Consider the following 16866-nt stretch of genomic DNA (forward strand, 5'->3'; position numbering starts at 1 on the left):
AATTAGACAGGCAGACCTCTCCGAATCACTTGAGACTGTCTTCCAAGCTTACACAGGACCCGTAAATGTGGTGCTAGATTGTTCTATTGCACAGACTATCCAAAGAACCCACTTCCTTCTCCCTCATCAGAATAAAGCTGCAGGCTTAATTCAAGGTGGCTGCACATCAATATCCTAAATATATTTAGTTTATGGCTATGACCTTTCAATCTTGTAAAACATGTTATGATCTCTTGCAAAGAAAAGCAATGTAGAACTGTAAAGACATTGTCACCGAATAGATAATTTCTTTCTATTCTTTGAATAGAAGGACCTCCTCTGCTGTACTGTGTAGGCACCATTATAATCCCTTGCACTTGCTGTTCTGGTTTCTGATGCAAATCTGAAAAAAATCTTATTTCTGAGGCTGTGTTTTCTATTGCATCCTAGTCTCTTCCTCTTAGTAGGTTTTTAATGTACCTCTTTGGCATCCTGGCATGGCTGGGAGGATGTTGCCATGGGCAGGGCTGGCAGCCGGCATGGTGGTGGAGGGAGCTGTGCATGTGCAGGCATATTCCATCACGTGATTAGGAGCGCAGAATCACAGAACAGTTGAGATTGGAAAGGACTTCTGGAGATCATGCAGTCCCACCTCCCTGCTCAAAGCATCTGCCACATCAGACAGTTTTAATAAGGCAGGGCTAGAATCTCTTAATCTCCCTTTCCGCATCATTGAATCAGTCCCTTTGGTATCCTGTGGCAAGACAGTCGGTTGTGCCATTTTGCTCCTTGCACAGGTGAGATTCTGTTGATGGCTGGTTCTTAGCCCTTGTGCACTTCTCAGTTTAGGAGGTATGAATCCTTTTTGGTGATCGCTTCAGCGAGGAGGTTTCTGCTGTGGAATGGACATTGGGGTAGTCTGTCAGCACCAGCTTCATGGTAATTTTTTTCATCAGTTACAGTTCTAACTAGAGTGTGTTGGCTGGGAACGCTACACTTGCAGTGTCCCTGGCTTAGAATTTCGCTACTTTCTTTTTCTTAGTAGCCTCTAGGTAGCCTATTTCAGAGAGTTTATTTAATTATTAAAATAAAAATCTATCATCATGTCAGTGGGAGTTGATCCCCCCATCCTGAAAGAAGGGTGGGTGCATATTTTAGCCCTGTGTTAAAAGAAACTGCAAGGTGATGGACTGAATAGGAGCATGATCTCTACCACAGAACAATTTGCTATGGATCAGGAGGTAGGTGTGCATCACCTCGACCATCCAGTGTTGTACTGGTTCAGGTTAGGCCTTGTACTGAATGGATCTGTAGAAGCAATGAGAGCTCGGGTCCCTCTCTTACTTAACTTTTCCAGCTAGAGGTTCAGGGACTCGGTTGCAGGGAGTTAGGAGGAGATTTTGTTCTTGTGCAGCACAACTGAATGGTGAGAGGAGAGCATAAGAAATCTGGTATTCAGTATTTCCTCCCTTTCTGCCAATATCTCCTGTTCTTCTTGTGAATGTTTAGGGGATTATCTTTTATAAAATTGGGATTATAGTACTCACAAGTTGTTCTGACCTGCTGAGCTCCACCTAATGTGGGCAACCCGGGACTGACCAACAATGTAGCACAAATGGAAGGTATTCAGAGTTGATTAAGCTACTAAGTAAGCTCTGTAGGTTCAGGTAGTAGGAGAACCATTTTTGGGGGGTAGAGTGGTACACCAAGGGGGGAGTGTGTAAGTCATCTAAACCAGAGTGGGTTTTGCTAGGCAAATGCAAAATTTATTTCTATCCATCAGACATTGGCAGGCTAATGATGTCTCAGTTATTAATGGAGCAAATGAGGGAGACATACAGCAAAGCACGAGGGAAGGACAGCCAAGGAAGGCCAGGGAAGACACTTTGAAAATGGAGGTCAATCTGCCATCCAACAACAAGCTAGAAATTTCCTGTTGGAATAATGGTAGGCAGCAATGCTTCAAAAGCAAAGGAAGGTCGGGGGAAAACTGTGTCAGAGTGGATGTAATGAGGCACTTAATACTTCAGAAACTTGCAGAATCACAGAATAGTTGAGATTGGAAAGGACCTCTGGAGACTGAATAGTCCAACTCCCCTGCTCAAGGCAGGGTCATCTAGAGCAGGTTGCTCGGACCTTGTCCAGTTGGGTTTTGAATATCTCCACAGATGGAGAATCTACAACCTATCTGGGCAACCTCTTCCAGTGTTTGACCCCCCTCACAATAAAGAAGTTTTTTGTTATGTTTAAATGGAATTTCCTGTATTTCTATTTGTGCCCATTGCCTCTTATCCTTTCACTGGGCACCACTGTGGAGAGTCTGGCTCTGTATTCTTTACTCCTCTCCCATCAGGTATTTATACGCATTGATAAGATCCTCCCTGAGCCTTTTGTCCTCTAGGCTAAGCAATTCCAGCTCTCTCAGCCTTTCCTGATAGGCAGAGAATGGAAGGTGAGGGGGAGTTGCTGTAGGGGGTTAGAGGTTAAACTAGTGTTCATGGGCAGATGCTGGTAGTCTAAAAGCCGTCCTGAATGCTGCCCTGAGTAGATGGTGCGTAAGTTGTATGGTACAAGACAAGTTGGCTTTCTTGCTTTTTTCTTCCTCTCAGTCTCCTTTTTTCCATTGCTACCTTTAATTTATGTCTATTTGCTTGGCATTGTACCAGATGCCTTCTGGGAATAGTTGTCTCTGGGGCTTTTATCTCTCTGTGTTTGTCATTCAGTGTGATCCTGGCAGTTCCAAAAGCTAAAATATTTATGGTGAGTGAGATCAAGTTTGTGCTTAGTTGATTCTTGTGACCTGCAGTGATGAGCAGAATGGTTTGGATAACACCTCAGATCAAATTTTGAACTGGAGCTGAACTTTTATGGGTGCTCAGTATAGTTGGAGGAGGATATTTTTCTTTATTTTCTCTTTTTTTAACAAAAGAGACCTGCATTTCCTCAGTTCTGGAGAAGCCAGTAGGCCCAGATATTAAGAGAGCAACTGTCTCTCTTCCAGACCAGAGAAGCAGAAGTACAGTTTTTTTAGACCACAGACAAACACTCATGCCTTTGGATCTGTATCTGACCCAGCTGGACCCTCTACAGCTAGCTTGGCAAATAGGTGTCTCTTATAAGTTACAAAAGCTCTGTTCTGCACGTTTTCACTGTTGGCTAGTGGCTTACAAAAGCATGTCTGAATGCTGATGTATGCAACACTCTTCATATGGACACTACATACATGCATTTATATGTTTGATACCCAAGTGCTGAAACCAGCTGAATAAGTGAATACTACAAAATCCGTGAATTTTGCTTATGCCAATTAATATATTGAGGGTTCAGAGAAGAGAGATGGTTCATTTTGATTCTGCTTGCAGTTGTTTTGAAGCTGAGTATTTGGTCACTTCCCCACCTTTACTAAGCTTCTATTTAAAATTTATTTTCTCCATTTGTTCTGGAAATGAGAGTCCCCCAGATCTAGCTATGAAAACTCCTATCACTATTACAAGTGCTGTCTGGTTCTAAGCAGAAAATTTTATTTCCTCAAAACAGGTTGGTTAAAGCTAGTCTTGGGTTCAGTTTAATTTGTCATCTTGTTGAGCCATTTGCAGCACCTAAGGTGCAGAGTCAGTTTCCCTGTGTTTCTGTACAATAACAAATGTAAGGGATCTGGATTCTGCAGTGTTGTTATAGAAACCCCGATCTTATTTGAGAAGGGAAGACTGGTTCCTCATGCATGTGGATTTCATTCTCAAACTCTTCGCGTGATGTTTAATTTGCTGACCTCTGCTGTTATTACAGTAGCCTGAAATTATGGAGTCTGCCTGTACAGAAAAGAAACCAATGTGCAAACTTTAGAAGTAATAAGTCTAAAGTACTGGGATTTCAGACTTTGCTGATGCTTCCTGAAGAGAGGGAGTTGTATGCTCTTCAAAATCTGAAGGTGCTGAGTTTCTTCTCTCTGGTTTCCTCACAGGTGTGTTACTAGACATCCAGCAGCACTTTGGAGTCAAAGACAGCGGGGCTGGCTTGTTACAGACAGGTAAGAGTATTTGTTTTCTGGCTGGTTTTGTAACCTTCCTCTTTTCAGAAGGGTGCTTTCAAATGTCTTGAATTAAAGTTGGACTGCCTTCCTTTGGACACATTTGCTGTAAAGTATACTCTTACTAGTAAGGTGAGTGAAGATGAGGGGACTTTTGGTTTTGCTGGTGGGCAGGAGATCATGGCTCAGAATGACTTTAGTGCAGAATAGGCCAAGAGCAAATTAATTGGATAATATTAGTTATGGAAACAATATTCAAATAAGAGAGGGCTGCCTCCCCCAGATCACAAAGATAATAGTAAGCAACAGCAGGGTCCTGTTGTTCTCGCTTCTAGTCGCTCCCTGTAGGTTGGTAATAGGTATAAGGCCTGATGCCCTTCCTGTGCTCTGAAGAGTGTCTGCTGAATTTGGGAGTACAGTGTGACATGAAAATGTAAAACTCATCAGGACAAATACCTCAGACTGAAAACTGCAGGAAGGGCTAACAACTGTTGCAGTCAGGCTAACTCATTGATCAAAGATACCTCTGTGATTTTGGTGTTTCTCTCCTTGTATTTAAGGGAGAAGGATTATTGCCGTTCTGATGCCTCTCCTTTAAACACTGCAGATGTCTGCAGACAGAGCCGTGCATCCCAGGGCAAACACAGCATTTATGGCCTCTGGTCCTGAGGTGGCTTAGAGGAGTGCCTTTGTCAAGAGGCTGGATTTGATGACATTGAGTAGCCGTCTGAAGTGGTTATGACAGCACATTGGACCTTCATGGAGAGTTGAAATCATTAGTCAGAGAGCAAATGCAGTATTTTAAGGAGAGAAACAATCTGGTTTGGAAACTTCCTACAGAATTATTGGTTGGAGTTGTGGAAGTGTGGTGCTGTCATCCTGTCTTTGTACTTCTGTCTGAGGGAGCCACACTGGAATGAACATATCTCTGGAAAATAGGATTAGGAATAGTGTGCCAGAAAGACAGTTTTTTCCCCGCACAGTCTCCTATGCTATCATGTTGGATGCCAAATGCCAGTCAGGAACTTGTCCCTGAAGTCATAGCCAACAAAAAAGTGTATAAAATTGTTCACTCTTTAAGGCTACGTTGGAGGCTGATACAAAAACTTCAGAGCTCTGTCAGTTGTCCTTTGATCTCAGACTATGTGAATCACTGGAGTGTTTCCTCTTTTTTTATTTTTGACAACCCCTAGAACAGTAGGGTTCTTATCTGTGGTTAGAGCTTCTTGGTAATGTTGCAATACAAACAATTAATAATAGTCTGTACAAGGGCTTTAAAAATGTTCCTGGTGCCATTCCAGTGGTAATAGCGGCTGTTTTAATCTAACAGCTTTTCCATTACTGTTTGCTTATGAAGCGTGCAGGCCGGTTCTAACAGATACCGTGGGAAAAACAATTCCCAAGATGTTAGAAGGCCTCCTTGGCGGGACGGTGGTGGTAAAAATGCTTTGTAACATCTTGGATTAGGCCCTTGTTGTTGCAGCCTCCTGCCTCCTTCCTAGAGGAAGTCTCTACCTGCCACTCTCCTTGTGGAATGGCAGAGTTCAGCGAGGCTGATGTGTCCAGAACAGAAGGCCTGACCTTTACGAGTGTTACTGCTGAGAAGTAGTATCAATCAGTTATGCCCAGAGTGGCACTGGGTGTCTGTCAGGCTCTTTTCTACAACAATTATTTGTACTTATTTATTGTGCTCAGAGGAACAGATCCTCAATGTGTCATTAGATGCTCAGTGACTTCAACAAAATGTTCTGGTGGAAATCTTCTTTCCACTTAGTGGATGAAAACCTTCTGCAGGTGATTTACTGACAGCAAGTAACAGCTAAGCTCCAGTAGGGCATTTCATTTGTTAATTGCAAGAAATGTTATCTGTTTCTCTAGTGAACATACAGGGCATCTGAAAACAGCTTCACTGAGATCTTGCAAGGTTGCTGCAGTGTGTGTCATGAGTTTTGTAACCAATACATGTTGCTTTAAGAAAAGCAGCATTTTCTCTTGTTTTCTGCTGATCTGAAAACTTAAGGCTTGACTTTGCCCCTGCAATATAGGTAATAACGCCTTAATCACAGTGCTGTCAGTCACAGGACACGACTGCTCACAAAATAAACCACCATTTCAAGTAAGTAAGGGTAAGGGCACCTAACTGGGAACAATTGTATTACTTCAGCTTAACAAGTTTCTGTTTGGCAGCTGGCCCATGGCCTGTGTATCCTTAACCCTGCATAAACCTTAAACCATCATTAACACTACTTCTAATCTTATATCTGCCCTCTATGCAAGACCTCTCTAAATGTGCACATTGGAGAAAATGGACGTAGATGTGTAAAAGCAGCTTGACCAAGGATGCAGAGGGAAGCCTATAGTGAAGTTGGGACCGGATCTCTCAGACCTCTGCCTTAACCTTGAACTGTTCCTTTTCAAGCAGTAGAGACAGAAATATCATCTCATTCCCAGGAGATGGTCCTGCTAACTAATTGAGTGATGTGAGACGAAAGGCTGTTCATCCTGAATATGTCCTCTGAATAAAGAGTGGATTAGTCTTCAGGTTGTTAATCTTGCATCTAAATGAGTCCTAAATTAATTTACGATGTTAATGAGGGTGAGTAAAAATAATGTAGTATTCACTGTTAGTTCATATCACTCATCGAACAGGCTTTAAAAATGGTAAAGAAAATCCTTTTAACTGAGAAACAAGGCTGCGCACAGTGCTTTAGGAGGACATGGTACTGAAAACTCAAAGGGGAAGGGGAAAAGAAATCAAGCAAAGGCAATGTATGCCCTGGCATTCATACCATGATCCATTCTTTGCAGACACAGCCCGTCTCGCAGCTCACTCACTCCAAACATTCAAAAGCCAATTCATGCACTCGAGCTTCTGCTGCTCTCTGGAAAGCAGAGGTGACTGGTTTCTTAGGAATTGCAAAGACAGAATTTGAATTTATGTCTTGTTTTGTACTATTCCCAAGATACGAGCTGCTATTTGCCTAGGAGGTGTAATGAAAACTGGTTAGAGGGGCACTGTAACTATCTGTGTAGTAAAATCGCAGGCACACTCCAGTCTCATCCATAATGGAAAGAAGCAGAATGTGGCAGTCTCTGTAACAAGGATCCTGTGACAGCAAAGGACACATTGACAGATGGACCGCAATTGCTGCCTGCTCAGTAGCATTGTAGAGTAACAGGCACATAACCGTGTTGACTCCGGAGCCTCAATTATCTCTTGATGATGCTAAAATTCTGTGTTGATCTTCATTTTTAAAGCACTACATACACAGTTGTATAAATAACAGTAAAGTTTACTTAACTACACTACAGGTGTACATCCACGCTCTCTGTATCATCTTGTTTCTTTTCATTTCTTACTAGTTGCTTTTCCCAGCTGGAGAAAGGATGATCCTGGCTGATCTCAAAAGATGATAAAGCATCTCCTTGTCTACTTGAGCTGCGCAGCTGTAATCAGTCAATACTGTTATAAGCCGAACCATTCAAAAGCTGTTTGCTTTGTGTGGAGTTGGGTAGGAGCAGCAATTTGGACTTGAAAAAGCTATAGCTGAGGCATCAATAAAACACAAAGACTGGGAGCAGGGAGAACTGGGTTTGTAAAAGTACTTCAAATTAGTGTTATTTAAATCACATTTCTTTCCATACATACTTAGACCACAGGAGTTTTGACCCAATGCTGTACTCTGCTTTTCCCTGGATTTTTTTCCATTCTTTCTTCAGTTTTTGTGCTTTATCTCTCTGTCTGCTTTCCTTGCCCTTGGATGTATTTTGCTTTTGTATCGCTTGCTACTGTCTATTTAGCAGAACAGAGCTCTAATAATAATAGTGCCTGGCTCTCAATACAGTTTGTCTTCTGTAGATCTCAGGATGTTTTATATAGGAGGGATAATGAGACTTGCCCTTTTCTACAGATGGGGAAGCTAAGAAAGCCAGATGGGAGAAATGACCTGCCCAAAGTCACGCAGCAGGCCTGAGGCAGAGCCAGAATGAGAATTATGGTCCAGCTTCTGAACGCACAGTATTCAACCAGGTTAATAGTTAGACCCAGAGATTTGTTCCTTGTTAACGGGCCCCCTCATCTTCTAGCCCAGTCAGCTCAAGCTCATGGGAAGGCACATAAAACAGCAGGGACTTCTGAAAGCAGAAACTGAGCCATTAAATGGAGGTTATGGCAGGGATTCCATTGAAATGCAGAGAGAAAAAGTGTCTCTCTCCAGAAAGAGTATAGGGATATCATTAGAGGAAATTCTGGTAACCGAAAGTTCATACCATCGGGTCAGAAGCAAGGAAATGTAAGGAAGGGAGAAGTCTGGAAGGACTCATTAAATGTGAACCATCATAGATATCTGGGGCTCTGAAAGAACCCTTCCTGCGTGGAGAGAAATGGGCATTCAGTCCCTGGTTTTCCTGGGAAGCCTAGAAATGCCAGGTACTTTCTTAAGTCTTGTCGTGGGCTCATTTTTCCTGTAAGGGTCAAAAACCCCTGTTCATTTGAAAAGCGAAACCTTTACCCATCTGAGTTCCTCTATCTGCTGACTCTACCTAGTGTGTTCTTGCAAAGATGTTAGCAGCACTGGCGTGCTCTGATTGTACCAACCAAGTTGGAGGCTTGCGGAGTGAGTGGGGTACTTGAAATAGTGGAGTGCATGTGGGAATGATGAGATAAATCAGACTTGCTATATCAGAAGTTTTTCCTTCATTTCCCTTTGGCTCCCATCTTCTTTTCATCAGCTTATGATGGCAGTCCATACTGCTCTCTAGCTTCTCCTGATCTGATATTTCTTATGTTCTCCACACAAAGAGCACTGCCTCTGGATGACATGCTAACCCTGGATACATGTATGTTACATGAGCTGTAAGTGCCACATGTTTCTTTTCTATCATCAGTTTCCACCTGCATAAATAGTCTTTCTCCCCATCCCTCCTGCACATAACTGGATCAAATCTTTATCTTCCATTTTCTCCCTCATTTGCTTATCTGTTGTTCTTACCTTGGTAGAACAGAGTAAGTCATGTTCTGTACACCTCCCTATTTTCTATTGAAAACTCGTAGGTTTTCCTTTTGAGTGAATGACTTGTCATTACACCAGAGCACCTTTCAGGGCCCTTGTATCTCAGGTGTCTGTATCTGTATCCATTCTGTGCACTCAATGCTATTGCAGCCCAGAAGGCAAGACAGAATGCTTTGCAGTTGCTCTTTGTTATTTATGACTGCAAATGCTGTGGAGCAGGTCATATGCTGTTGTCTTCTCTTTCCCCAACCATGCTAAGCACCTGTAACTCCAGGGGACTTCACTGGAACTTTTGGACTCTGAAGACCATGGCAAGGTGGAGATCTCCTTTTGCCAAAAGGTGATCCTCAAAGTCCTATAAACAATGAGTAAAACCACTTTCCCCATTTCTCTTTCCCTGGCATTCTGTAGCAAGATGCTGAAGCCTGGGGACTGAGGCCGTTTGTATAGAACAGCTCCAATTTAAGCAATAAAAATGAAGAAGCCAGGCTCTGCATTCAAATAATGTGCCTGGATTAATGTTTGGAACAAGGATAACACGGAGAACCTCTATCTAAATTGATCCTCCTTTATTGCTTGAATGCCAAGCAAGTTCCTTATTTGGAGCACAGTGGGTGCTGAGATAGGATCGATGAGGCTTTTTCTTTGGTTAGGAGGTCTGAGAACATCTTAACTAATACCTGTTTTTAATGTATGGCTGACAATTGGCTCGGGTTGGAAACTGCATACAGACTCTTACAGACTGAAGCCCGTGGTTCAGATCCATGTGGACTGAAACACCGTCTGTTTTCCAATATACAAATTCCACGCTGGAGTATTTTGCAGTGTGATCTAACAGAAGATTCAGCTACCTTCTTCCTACAAGCAGGTCTTTTACTTATCAAGGTAGAGTGAGCTGAGGAAGTCTAGAGCCTGCTTCTTGTCAGCATAAGTCTGTGAGTCCTTTTTTCATTCTGCTAGAAGGGTGTCTGATATGCAGAGAAGGCTTGGCAATCTGAGCATCTGATTCATGAAAGCAGTTAAGCCTATTTTGAAATCCTTTTGCAATCAAGAATGAAAGTATTTTCTTGAATCAGTAAGTAGGTTATGGAAAACTGCATTTGTGCCCTAGCCCAGTCCCCCCTACACTAAGGACTACACTATAAAAATGCTATTTACAGTGTGCACTCTGACTAGACAGCCCTAGACTGCAAAGTAAATAATCTTTGCTGGGGAGGGAGGAGAAGGAGAGATGTTCTTACCTCCTGTTAATGGGAGGTAAATGCTTGAGGCAGTGGGGCACTTTGTCTTTTTATTGCATGTGGCAGCAGGTGAGCGCAAGCTTCCAGAGCAGGGAAACTCTCCAGACTGTCTTGTCTTCATTAAGATCTTGATTTTATGATATTCCATGGTCAGTATTATAACATAACAATTTATTTTCCCATCCTATCTTCCTGCTTTGCACAAGGAACGTTTGCCCTGACTATTGGCCTCTCAGGGCAGGTACCTGGGCTGGTTGTTGCAAGAGAAACTTGCACTCATGCTGCCTGTGGCATGTCTGTTCTGTAAGTAGATGTTGACCCCATTTTCCCTAAGGCTGTAGGTCAAGCACCTCTTGCCAAGGTTGTGTTTACTTCTGTAATTTATTATAATAACGAGCAGAGAGATTTCCCACAGATATTAGAGAAGTAGCTATCATTCTACCCAGAGTCCTAATGGATTTTAATGTCGCCTTCCCATCCACCCCTACATGTTCTTCAAACCTCAGAATTTCATTCAAGCCATTTATAGTGAAAGATGGGATTTTTTGGGGTATCATGTACTGCTCTTAAACAGCTTCTTATCCTTAATGCCAGCTGTGCAATCTAACATAGCAGACATTGGCCTTGTACTGTGTGTTTCGTGCACAGACAGTTCAAAAGGGCTAGACTTGCTGCCTGTGTTTATTTTTTAACACCATATGTGGACTTTTGAAAGAGGGATGAGCATTTGAGTTACATTAACAGTTATTTTGGTGGTGTTATTAAACATCTAATGACTACCAGTAACTGGAAGAGAGAGGTGTGTACTTATATTTAAGACCTCATGTTAAGTTACTCTTTTTCATTCCCCTCTGCAATGCCACTAAAAGCTGTTTGGATTACGTGGGAAACCTGCTTGGCTTCGACACTTGCTTTCCACTGAGCCTGTAAGTCTAATTTTCAAGTGTGGTGAGCAGAGAAGTATTTGTTTATGGTATAAATCAGAAGGAGCTCAGTTTTCCCTCTCTTTCCGCTGGTGTGGATCTGTGCACGCAGTTGCTGCTAATACCCATGGGGCCTTATTTAAAGCTCAGTGTTAGCCCAGAGGGGAAGAATTTATGCCTTGACTTTAAGGAGAATTAGATCAGGGACATCTATGAACTGAGAGTGAGAAAACAGAACTGACGTTTGTAGTGCATTCTGTGTATTTAATGTGCTTCACCCCAGGGGAGCCATGAATGCTTTTCTCTCTGAAAAAATTTATTTTAAGGTTGTTTTGGTTTTGCCTTGATTCCTTCCCCCCACACGCACCTTCAGAACTCTCATTTTCTTAGAGCTCAAACCTACAGTTCTGCAGGGCGATATACTGTGCTGTGAAAAATGCAGGCAGCTGTATTCATACGGGGATCTGAGATCAGGTGATAAAGAGGTCAGGCTTGGTCTGCGCCTGCTGGGAAATTTCCAAGTGACTTTGGTATAGTTGGAAGCATTGCTATTGGAGGAGGTGTTTGATTTGAGAGACGGATATCATTCGGATAGACCGAATAGTCCGGCAGAATGTGAAGGAGCACCGGTGCACTGAAGGTACCGTCCTGAGATGAAGCATTGCTCTCAGTTGTCAATACAGTAGGCATCTAGCAGCTTCTGGAAATACCAGCGTGTTTTTGTAGTAGTGGAGATGTTGGGGTCAGAGACCAGTCCATGTGATTATTTTGTTTCTCTAGCAGAGCGTCTTGAGTTCCAGGTGATCTGAGTATTCTTTGGCTTTTGCGCCAAAGCACTGGTTTTAAAACCTTTTGGACTGTGTACCAGGCCACTGTGCATCCTTTTCATCAAATTTTTATGGTGATTTAACACCAGACCACTACAAAGGCAGTTTTGCTGTGTGGCCAGCTGCAAAGCACTTTGTGCAACGCCGTTTTGGGAACCACGGCCTTTAACTCTTGCATGCTTTTGAAAGAGGTGTTGTCTGCCTGGCAGAAGCAGCTGTGTTTCAGTACGGGTTGCAGGGATTCCTCTGTGTAGACCCATGCACTCTTGGAAAGGAGTGTCTCATTTATAGACACAGAAAACTGACTCTGAAAATGAATTCCAGGGCATCTACTACCTAAAGCTTGTCTAAAAGTGAGCATTCCTTTCCTGCTGGTATTTAGTAGTGTTAGCAGCCTGCCAAACTGGATTCCAATTAACATTAATAAGTCCGAATTGCATGAATGGGGTATTGTTGCACTAATTCACAAGAAGTCTCCCAATACTCTCCTCCTTCCTTTTCTCCCGAATACATGCACATATTCCAGTCCTAAAACACTTAATTTTGGAGAAGTCTTTGCTTTGCTCCATTTACAAAAGGAATCCAGGTCAAAACTGTCCTGATGTCATGCTCTGCATCTTCCATGCCCCCAGCCTCTGGATAACTATTTGGTTGAGATCAGTGACAGCAGTGTAGTAAAATCGTGAGACTTCTTTCTAATCTACATTTATCAGAGGTCTCTGAGGCTGGGTTTGGAAACATGTTGTTGCAGCAACTGAAATTAGCTATGATAACAAACTTAGTCACCTTTGGTACCTATAGCATGCTGGTCAGCTGGTTTTCTTTGGTTTTCAGTTCACATTTGAAGTGCTCTGGAAACAGCGTGAAAAAATCCACCCTCAGAACTAATGCGCTGCCTTTTTTCTGTATGCAGATCTGTTTTTTGGAGATGAAATATTACTGACCGTAGTCTCTACTTATCCCAGTCACAAAAATGAAAATGAACACAAACATTTTTGTCTGAAAAGCTTCTTCAGAAGTTTTCAAGTTTTAATCAAATGATAGGATGGTTTTGCTTTTTAACTATCAAGTTTCGGATGAAAAACAAATACTTATCTGATGGCATGGATAGTAGGAGGAGGGGTCAACACACATTTTTGTGTTCTTTGCTGCTGCAAGCAGGAAAATGTTTTGTTTTTCATCAGGAATTAAGTTTTCAGCAGTGGACCTGGAGCTAATTTAAAACAGAAATATGCACTGTTTCAGTGGAAAGGATGTTTCCAGAAAAAGATTAGTTTTGACCTGTCTTATTCCCTCCACTCGGTTATACCTCAAGATCTTCTGAACTGAACATTTTAGACAGTTTTGAGCATGTCCTCCTTCCAATGTTTTAATCCACTGATGTTTGCAGACACAAGATTTATTTTACATATTGTCCTACTGCATCATCCTCCTTCCTCATTGTAATTGAGCTGGACTGGAAGTGTGGCAACTCTCATTTACTCTATTGTGGGAGAGTAGTGTTGCACTGAGAACATTAATAATAATACACCCTTCCTGCAAGAGTCACCTCAAATGAACCAAAAGTTGTAATAACTTTAAGTTGCTTATTTGGAGATACAGTAAGTCATTTTAAATTGATTATTACAGTAAACTCTTATTAGAGTGGGTTTGGAAGTGAATTAGGGAGGCAGTCCAGATAAAGCACTTTGAACTTCAGCTTTCTTTTCAAAAGTCTGCTCATGTCGCTGGCCAAGGCGCTCTGTTGTCTGTGCCTCTTCCCCGCTCCCTTTCCCCCATTTAGATCACCAGTTTGTAGAGACAAGGCTGTCTCCAGCTACCCTGTAGACCTATGAGGAAGTGCTTAAAGTGATTAAAGTTAACCTTATTGGGAGTTTTGGCTGAATGAAATCTTCAGGATTGGGTCTTCCTTTTTTTTCTTGGAATAATGCTTGAAATATGCTCCAACTTCTTTGTTTTTAATTCTGCCTTAATTGCAATTACTGTTTTTTTTTCCTTGCCTCTCCTTACCCTGAGGTCTGAATGGTCCAGCTCCTCACAGCAATTGATGGAGATAGCTGTCAGCTCTGTGCCTCTATATTCAGCATACTGCCCTTTTGTTGAGCCTGTCCAGAAATGTAAATAATACTAAAAGCGCCTGAGTGCCCTTGGCCACACCTTTTGAGCACTAGAAATCACTGGCAAAGTCTGAGAGAGAAACATACAGTCTGTTTCATGAGAGCCTTAGTCACTGAAAAGAGCCGTGTAAGGAAGATGGGTGAGTTAAAGAATAACTTTGGCACAAAAAAGGAAGATTTTTATTTTATTTTATTTTAGCTTTAATCTGGAATATGCAGGGGATTTTAGAGATCCATGTGCAACTGAGCAGAGTTGCATTCAATTTAAGCATTTGGGCTGTTTTTAGAAACAGCATTCAATTTAACAGGTGTAGCTTAGGATATTTGCATGCTTAACTTACTGATTGTGGCTGCAAATCAAAGTAGCTAAATGGCAAAAATTGCACCAGCAAAATTGTTCCCAGGGAAAATTGAGAGCTCAAAATTGGTGACTGAGTTGAGGATCCTTTGAAAACCTGCTTCTAAAAATAGATATTAGTTCAGAAGGGTTGATGTAAAGAGTTACTGTGGTGAGAACCATGTAAGCATTTGACAAGATAAATCCATCTCCTTTATTGACCTTCTTGAAGATAAAATTGCACCACAGGAACATGAAAATGTCTAGCCATTTTTTCTTCTTTTTTTTCCCTGTTTTGTTTTGTTTTTTAAATTGATGTCTTCTACCATCACTACACTGTCCATATGACACGCCCCAAGCAGGAATTCTCTGGAGCAGTGCTAGAATGTGTAAAACTAAAGTACTGCTATGTTGCTACAGCTTACAATGCCAAAATTAAATTATCAGCCATGTAGTTGCTTTTGCTTAGTCATGTGGCTGTGCAATGAGGACCTATCTGTAAGGGTTATTTTTATGAGTTTCCTATAAAATGTGAGATCTTCTGTCAAAAAAAAAAAACTTCTTTGAGATGTTTGGTTTTCTTAATATCAGTCATTATCTGTCAAAAAGCCAACCTTACAAGATGGGTATTAGGATGAAAGTACTTGGAGTTTGTTGGCTGAAGAGTGACTGTTAAAACACAGTGCAGACCGCCAAATGCTAGATGCTGGATAAGATTCAGCATCCGCTGTGTGGACTGTATAGGGAGCTGCTCTTGTTCTACTGAGTGCTACGGTATAATTTCAGCCCAGGACTAGCATATGACAGACATTTTAGGTGTGGATGTAATTAGACGTTTTAGGTGTGGATGTAATTAGACGTTTTAGGTGTGGATGTAATTAGACGTTTTAGGTGTGGATGTAATTGCAAGTGGAAACACGTGAATGATAAAAATTGCTACAATGGAAGTTTGCAGCAGTGCTTGAAATGATGATCTATGGTAGTGTTGCAGGTTGCAGACTTCCTTTTTCCATAGTAGGAATTTGACATTTCAGTGTCTGGCCACAGAAATGAGCAGGTTCAATATGGAAGCTTAGGCACCTTTATGAGGGGCTCTTGCTTCTATGCAAGTTGATGCACCCTAAGAAACCATGGATTCTTAGTAATGGGCTGTTTCTACTTTTCCCTTTCCATGTTCAACACACAGGGTATGCTCTGCACCTTGTGCTAACAAGAGTAGTGGGGAATATCATTCCTTTCCCGGTATTCAGGAGTGTGACAGCTGTTCACATGGGTATTTTGACTCGCTAACAGGAATTGCAGCACTGTAAAAGCCCTGGTTGGTGTCCCTGCATCTTGCTAGAACCTTGGTAGAGCAGGAATTGGCCCCAAATCTCTCTTGCACTCCCTTGTAACAGCTGTCCCTGGGAATGCTACACTTAAAAACCTTAAGGGCTTCAGTTTGCTTTGGATTTGGAGCTGAACTGCTTGAGTTGATACTCGGGCCTGGAAGTCCAGTATAAACAGCCTCTTTCTTTGTCTCTAAAAATGGATGTGAGAGCAAGAAGAAAAGATGGGGTGCATTATCTTTTCCAGATTTGTCATTCAGTTCTCAGGGAGCTGTTATTTGTGCGATATGAGCATCAGGAGTTATGTGGAGCGGGTAGCGGGGTCTTTTGATAGGGTGGTTGTGGTTCAGGGGTAGAGCGACTTTGCTGCTTTGGAGCTGTATGTTGTATTACTTGACTCAGTGCTGTCTGTACCTTTGTGTACATCACCTGAAGTTTAGTTAAGCGGGTGCTCCTTTAATGGGAAAGCCCATGTGGCCAATTGATATAAATAATACAGTAGGGCCATTTAGGGTGAGGAGTTCACTTGGCTGCCGTTGGTTTGTGAGAATCGCAGCTTTTGGTCCTCTGTGCGTAGCGCCCTGGTGCTCTGCCCTGGCTCTTGCGTTGGCCCAGTTCTGGGTGCAGGGGGTCATTAGTGTTCAAAATCTGTTGCTCATAAGCGGCGTTCAAGTTTGGGTGTGTGACCCGCAGCACAGAGTCCAGTGTGCTTTGGAAACAGGACCTTCCAGTTCTTCCTAAGGGCAGTGAGGCTAAACGCACCGATGTGTGTTTAACCCGTGATGGTCTTTGTGCCCTGCAGAGGGGCAAGTCTGTTCCAGTCCCCTGCCTGCTTCACCTGGCACCACCGGTCTGGAGATGCCGGTGGGTTTGTTTCTGTTTTTTCCTCTCAGAGCCTTCACTTACTTCCATCTCTTTGGCTAACATAGCAAACATGGTGCATGCTAAGTGCTTTGAAAGCCATGGATGTAATAGAAGGGCAAATTATCAGCAAATTTGATACAAAATGTGAAGGGGGAAGGGTGACAAGAGAACGAGCAAATATTAAAAGAGAAAGTCTCAAAAAATAGGAAGA

The 16866-nt window shown here is 42.3% G+C and overlaps 1 protein-coding gene across 4 annotated transcripts in view; it reads left to right on the forward strand.

Annotated features, from left to right (window-relative positions):
• Nucleotides 1-16866, forward strand: part of LOC112987339 (SPNS lysolipid transporter 2, sphingosine-1-phosphate) — a 144740-nt gene that overhangs the window by 32913 nt on the left and 94961 nt on the right. For all 4 annotated transcript variants that reach the window (XR_010392299.1, XR_010392300.1, XM_026107199.2 and 1 more), the window contains exon 2: nt 3941-4006. Coding sequence is in view for 2 of the 4 variants with exons in the window: in XM_026107199.2 (XP_025962984.1) it covers nt 3941-4006 (66 nt within the window). In the remaining 2 variants the exon portion in view is untranslated. The remainder of the gene's footprint in view (nt 1-3940; nt 4007-16866) is intronic.

This window comes from Dromaius novaehollandiae, chromosome 19, assembly GCF_036370855.1.
Source record: "Dromaius novaehollandiae isolate bDroNov1 chromosome 19, bDroNov1.hap1, whole genome shotgun sequence".
In the NCBI taxonomy this organism is placed as follows: Eukaryota; Metazoa; Chordata; class Aves; order Casuariiformes; family Dromaiidae; genus Dromaius; species Dromaius novaehollandiae.